General features: G+C 35.7%; 1 protein-coding gene across 1 annotated transcript; it reads right to left on the bottom strand.

Annotated features, from left to right (window-relative positions):
• Positions 1-129: 129 nt before the first annotated feature.
• On the bottom strand, positions 130-7,263 carry cdk5 (cyclin dependent kinase 5). Its single transcript, XM_079602367.1, has 12 exons — positions 7,026-7,263; positions 5,313-5,401; positions 5,171-5,238; positions 4,250-4,310; positions 4,080-4,136; positions 3,872-3,967; positions 3,610-3,684; positions 3,441-3,537; positions 3,262-3,331; positions 2,251-2,311; positions 1,943-2,023; positions 130-1,864 (listed from the first exon to the last, which is right to left on the bottom strand). The coding sequence occupies exons 1-12, from the start codon at positions 7,060-7,062 to the stop codon at positions 1,778-1,780; spliced, it is 879 nt and encodes a 292-aa protein (XP_079458493.1). The 5' UTR covers positions 7,063-7,263; the 3' UTR covers positions 130-1,777.
• Positions 7,264-7,346: the final 83 nt, after the last annotated feature.

The following is a 7,346-nucleotide window of genomic DNA, read 5'->3' as shown; positions in this document are numbered from 1 at the left end:
GAATTTTGAGAGGCTATCAAGATAGGTGTTTGTTTATTAATTCAAATATTCTCAGAAATCAAGAGCATTCGAGTTTAACATTAACAACAGTTTATCTTTTCTGATTTAATTCATGCTGGACACGTATGAGACTTTGTTTAGAGAAAACATTTTTAATAAATTGGTGCACAGTTCTTCAAACAAATGGTTTACAGATGATCATAAAGTAAAAATCTGTGTTGTCTTGATGGAGAGTTGCAAACAGAATTCTGCTACATTCTTGATAACAACATATCAGAAACATAAGGTTGTTTTCACACATTACTTACAAGCCTGTTGCTAATATCCTATTTGCACTATAGCAACTTTTATATTTGTCTCCGTAACAAATCTTATATTGTATAATAATTAATTATAATAAAAAATGTTTAGAATGCTAGGTTTATCATGAAAGATCTATCCACATATCAGGAATGGTCCCTCCTCCAAATCCACCTAATTTGAAACTAAAGCCTATTGATAGATCACATATTATATAAATAAATAAAAGCATTTTCACACAGTGTTTAAAAAAAACTGGAAAAAAAATGCAACCATTCATTATCTCAAAGAAATCTAAACCATTTTCAGATAATTATAGTACTTCAAATCAATAAAATTAAATCATTATGAAAGGCCTGAAAGTTAAAATGTGGATTTATGTTCTCTAACAAAATACATCTACTACAGCTGACGAGAGAAGCAAAGCAAAAGAAGGGAAAATGTACGTTTTATCTTATATTTCACAGACTTCAGGGCCATCTGGACATAAATGATCCAATGACCCAACTCTTCCGTAAGGTACATGTGCAACATCACATGAAGTGTAATGACAACACCGGCATGCATTGAAATATGAGACATTGTTCTTTTACACACAGCTATTGCTCCGACTATTCAAGGCAATTTTTGTGGTCCACTATACAAAATAAGTCCTTAACACCCTTTCTTATCTATGAGAACGCATTTGAATCCAAGCAGCTTATTCTATTGAAAAAAAAAAAAGTTGTTTGAAATACTAGATTTGCTTCAATTTGAGGGGGTGACTCAAAATCAAGAGTCAACAATTCTGATAATGGTTTAAAATTACCACTAAAATATCAATCATAGAAAATGGCAAAATTAGTCACACAATAAGACCTCTACTCTTTTTTCCCTACACCCCTACCAAATGTACAACACAAAAGAAACTTTTAAAATGCCATATATTGTAACATGCTAAATCAAGTATGTGTGCTGTACCTTATTAAATGATACTGCTGATTTGATCGTTAACAAATAAAAAAAGAAAACGCTGCTTTCAGTAGTCTTCACGGCAGCATTTTGTAAACGTTTAAAGACCTATGAAGCACATTTGGCAATCAACTAAATAAATCGCGCAGAGCCAGGACCGACATTTTGGTGACTAAAAGTGATGATCTGCATCTTCACGGTTTAAACAGTAGTTCACCCAAAAATGAAAATCTAGTTTTCATTTACTCACGCTTCCCACCTATATGTGGAGGAATATTCATGCAGCTTATTTCCATGTTCATTTTTGGGTGAACTGGTCTAATACAATAAAGGTATTTTGGAGATCTAGTCAAACACATGATTTATGTAGTATAATAGCACCACACTCTGTCACTATCATATCCAAATCATTGACTTTAAGGGGGAGGAGTGTTTCTCTTTCTAGCGGGTGTGAGCGGAACTGAAAGCTGGAGGTGTTGAAGGGGTTTGACGAGGTAAGACTGGCCCATCATCTGTGATCTGACGTTTAGGGTGGGCAGAAATCTGCAAAGAAAGGGTGCTGTAGGGCTTCCTCTGCTGAAATCCGCTGTACTGGATTGCATTTCAGAAGATTCTGCAAACACAGAAAAATCCAGCTAACCATGACGCATGAAAGCATGAAGTAATGGTTTCCACGATGAGAATATTGTACCTGTAGAAGGTCTCTGCCAGTGCTGCTGAGTTTCGGGACCACATTCACAAGTGATGTAGTAGCTGGGTACATTGGGTACGGCTGTCAAAACATTCAAATAAAAAAAAGGAAAGGTGACAGGGAAAGGAATGCAGATTAATTGTATGAAAATAAAGCAAGGCTTTACTAAATAGCCAATTGTTGAGTATTTCTAAAAAATGCATTTGGTTTATTTGTATACACGTGTTATTGTGGGCAAAATCAAATGACCTGCCCTGTTCTTGCATTGAATATCTTTGTGCCGGCATTTAGACGAATAAATGTTGTACCTTATAATCTGGAAGTTTATTCATAGTCTGCCATTGTTCTTCTGTCGGTGTTCCCAGCAATGTGGCAAAATGTTAAAGTTAATCAGCTCAATGGCAACTTGGCTTGATGTGCCAAGTTTCTACATGCATTGCTTGGCAACTTACGGAGCATTACTACGGAGCCGCTAAAGGGACATGGTGATGGAAAAAAATATGAGATGGGAGGAAAATTATATACAGTATCAATGCTTTTGGGTTCCCCCGAGAAACTTTCTCAAGTTTAAAAAAAAATAAAAATTCCTCTTATTTTTTCCACCATCATGTCCCTTTAGGGGCACACATACATACACACATAAATATATATGAATGAGTTCACTCAAAATGAAAATTCTGTCATTAATTACTCACCTTCATGTAATTTCAAACCCGTTAGACTTTCGTTCATCTTCTGAACACAAATGAAGATCTTTTTGAGGAAATCTGAGAGATTTTTGTCCCTCCATTGACAGCTACGCAACTACCACTTTGACACTTCAAAAAGTTCATAAAACTAATCCATATGAATTGAGCGGTTTAGTCCAAATTTTCTGAAAAGACAGTCTCTTTATATGATGAACAGATTTAATTAAGGCTTTTATTCACATAAAAACATTGATCAGAGAACATAAAACAGAAGCTCAACCAAACCTGATTTGACGCATGAGAACAAACCTCTTGCTGAAACTCAAGCGTGATGCGTAACACGAGACTGAACCTCATTGGTTAGTGTCAAAGTGGTAGTTGCGTAGCTGACATTGGAGGGACAGAAAGCTCTCAGATTTCATAAAAAATATCTTCATTTATGTTCCGAAGATGAACGAAAGTCTAACATGTTTGAAATTACATGAAGGTGAGTAAATGTATATGTATATATGAAATATGATATATAATATGATATAGTCAATATGAAACTTCAAGATTACAGTTCTATCCAACAAGTATAAACCCAACATAAATCTTAAACAGATCAACTGTGTAAAGTGTAAAGGATATCTAAAGATCCTCTTTAGCTGGTCATCCACGTCATTACCAGGAAATAAGGGCCGTCCTGCATTTGCCAGTTCTAAAAAAAAAAAAAAAATTATACAGAAAAACAAATTCACATACTATAAGAAAAGTTTTACTACAACAACAACAACAACAAAAAAAAAGATAAATGGAGGTTTTCCTACCAGCAAATATACACCCTGCAGACCACATATCAATAGAGGTAGAGTATAGCTTAGCACCAAACAGCACATCCGGTGGCCTGTACCACAACGTCACCACCTGTCAATCAACATGAAGTGAGGAACAGGGAAACACGATATAGTCCACGCTGCATCTGAAGCCGTAGCTTACCTCAGCAGAATAACACCGTACAGGTATTCCAAACGCTCTGGCCAAGCCAAAGTCAGCTAACTTCAGTTCACCGTTCTGATGACAACAAAATAATACACATTTTAAAAAGTGTTTTTGGGAGTACAGCAGAAATAAAGGAACATGGAGCATGTGTGGGTTTCACCAACATAATTCAATCATATAGTCATATATGACACAAACTGGCAACACTAAGGATTAATAATGAATAATGAATATCAAGCACTTTTAGTCATTTACTTACTCTGTTGATGAGCAAATTTTGTGGCTTGAGGTCTCGATGGAGAACATTTCGGCTGTGGCAGAAGGCAAGACCCTTCAATAACTGGTACATAAAGGACTGCAAGGAGAGAATTAAAACGGTGTTATCTGATACCGCAAACATTAAATGAGATGCTCTTCCGTGACATTATTTTCAGGGCTTTATACAGATTTAAAAAAACAAATCAAACCTTGACAATCTCAGGATCCAAGTCACCATTACAGCTGTCAAAGTATTTCTTCAAATCCTGTTTGAATGAAAATCATTTTACAAGTTACAAAACACACTGATCTCACGAGACTCATTCAAGCAGCAAGATCATGGGTAACAGTCAATAATGATGCAGGTACTCGCTCCTACCTGATCGCAGAACTCGAACACTAATGTTAGCTTCTTATCACTGTGAAGGACATCATGCAACCTACAAGAACAAGTAACTGTTGTTAAAGGGTTAGTTCACCCAAAAATCACTCGCCCTCAAGCCATCCTAAGTGTGTATGACTTTCTTCTTCCAGCCAAACACAATCGGAGTTATATAAAAATAAATAAAAATCCTGGCTCTTCCAAGCTTTATAATGGGATTAAATAGTATCTTTGTTTTTGAAGTCCAAAAAAGCCCATCCATCCATCATAAATGTAATCCACACGGCTCCAGGGGGTTAATAAAGGCCTTCTGAAGCGCCAGGTCAGAGGTCACTTTTCCGCCGGAACTAGACTCGCATATGGTTGTCACTGGAAGCTAATGATTATAGATTATAAAGTTATATATGCAAAAACAAAAATGCATTGCATCACTTCAGAAGGCCTTCATTAGCTTGGAAGAGCCAGGATGTTTTTTAATATAACTCCGATTTGGGTTTGGCTGAAAGAAGAAAGTCATATACACTTAGGATGGGCTTTTGAGGGTGAGTAAATTATGGAATAATTAAAATTTTTGGTTGATCTAACCCTTTAATACATCACAAGACAAGCTGCACAATATCTATTTCATCACTATTTATTTATTTAATTATTTATTTATCAATAATTATTTTGAAATACTTCTTTAAAAAATACTTACAACCAACCAAAACTGATTTTATATGGTTAAATATATAAAATATGCAATAATAATACTTATTAATAACATTTATTCTGTGAAATGTGCCAATAATACATTTAACAAAATTGAAAAAAAAAATATATTTAATAATAAAACATAATACAAAATAGGAAATATAAATGCAACAAACTCAATGCATGCTGTAAGCTTAAATATACTGAATATGCAAACAAACATACCTTACAATGTTTTTATGCTTCAGTTCTTTCAGGAGGCAAATTTCTCGTAAAGCTGAACTTGGAACCCCCTGTCGTAGGATTGAAAATTAATGCGACAGTTTGCTTTAATATGGCTTGCTTGTGCTTCACATCCCAGTCTTACCTCATCATCATCATCCAATCTCACTCGTTTGAGGGCCACAATCTCATGTGTTTCTCTGTTTTTAGCTTTGAAAACGGTCCCATATGTACCTGGAGACAGGGTACAAAACTCAAGTAAGCAGAGGCTACAAAACAAGTCAAGTCAGTCTGACTTCAAGGCAAGAATTAGAAAAATCACTGTAGAAATAGGATAAGTTGACAAAACGTCAATAAGAATAAAACAAATCCTCAAATGGGCGTGGCCTAGCAGCAAAACATATCTTTAAATTGTCAGGCAGAATAAGTTTAAAATAATACTTATATTGTGTATAATCTCGCAGACAGCGTTGTCACGATCAACCGTTACTTTTCTCGGCATACTTCAGAACAGACCTGTCACTGTCCTTTATGATAAATACATTTAGAAAAAAAGATTAACTAAAGATTCTTGCCGATGATTTTATCTATAACTCAAGTACTCATTTGATTAAATTACTATATATTTAAATTAGAATATTTTTTCAGTGAGTAAAATCTCACCAAGAATTACCAATAATATTCGTTGTGCAATTTGAATGTTGTCAAAGTGGGCTGCGTCTGAAATCACATGCTCTCTTGAGTACTTACTTACTACTAGTAATAAGTAATTATTTCACGAGTCACGACTACTACAAAAATCATGTTCTATATAGTATGAATGTGTGTGTCGTATGTATAAATGTATCCGAAATCGCATACTTCCCTACTATACAGTAGGCAAAAAACAGTACGTGACAAAATAAGTATTTCCAAATTCACAGTACTCATAAAAGAGTTGCCAAAAAATACTTCACTTTCTACTTCTGGCGAGATTCCGAAGTGATGCAACTGATGGTCACATGATAATGACAACATGGCGAATATAGTACGTCAAGATTACATTTATACTACACACATTCATACTACACGGAACATACGTTTTTAGTGGTTGTTAAGTAATTACTTATTCAGAAGTACCTACTCAAGCGAGTATGCGATTTCTGACACAGCCATAATCCAGACATACTACATTTGCCATGTTGTCATTATCATGTCAGTTGCGTCGCTTCACTGCCATTCAAAAATCCTCTCCCGTGGCCTCATGGGGGATAGTAAAGTGTCCATCGTATGCACACTTCAGAATCTCGACGGAAGTAACGTTAGTAGGTCATCCGAGCACTGTGAATTCAGGCATACTTCTTTTGTGTTAACACATTATTTTTTTCGCCCACTACATAGTAGGGAAGTATGTGATTTCGGATGCAGCCATGCAGACTTTGAGCCTTCCTGCGCCCCCTGGAGGAAGAAACACTAATGCCTCATAGGAATCAGCTACATTTGCAGCTCAGTGAGAATCAAAGAAAAGCTGCTAATGATACTGCTATGAATGGACGATCAGTTTGATTCGAAATAATCAATGCAACACCTCCATTTCTCTGCACAATAGCGACGGCATCATTTAACAGGTGCGCAAATGCAGTTTTGATTTATTTAAAGCCAAGTGCATCCTCTCAATAGCTCAGTATGAGCTTGCTAGCTCTAGCTTAGACTTTAATCTCAACACACGCTTAAGAAGGCATAATTCACAGCAGACTGTCAGACGCTTTAAGCTCTATAACAGCAAACCTTCATGATTGTTAATACTATATAAATCTCCAATGCAGATAACGTTACAGCCATTCAGGCCAGACAATCGATTTAACGTTATGTTACTCACCCTCTCCTATCTTCTCCAACTTCTCATACTTTTGCATGGTTTTAGCCAGCTACAATAGCTTCTAAATGAAGCGTCCTGGCTCCTTAATTTCCTACGTTTTAAAATAAAGGTTTAAATAATACAGCTGACTACTGTCGTTTTTTATCAACAAGGGGCGTAGTACGCAACATGAAGAGAGCTTCAAGATGGCGATTCACCGAGGCACACTTCAAAATAAAAGCATCCTTTGTAAACGGCCTTCTGGGTGGATAATAAATACCATAAACTGCAATAATTAATAATAATACAATTAAAATAAAACATTTCAGTTTAATATAACAC

This window comes from Phoxinus phoxinus (genome assembly GCF_949152265.1).
Source record: "Phoxinus phoxinus genome assembly, chromosome: 24".
Taxonomy (NCBI): domain Eukaryota; kingdom Metazoa; phylum Chordata; class Actinopteri; order Cypriniformes; family Leuciscidae; genus Phoxinus; species Phoxinus phoxinus.
This window is presented reverse-complemented; position numbering and strand designations above follow the sequence as displayed.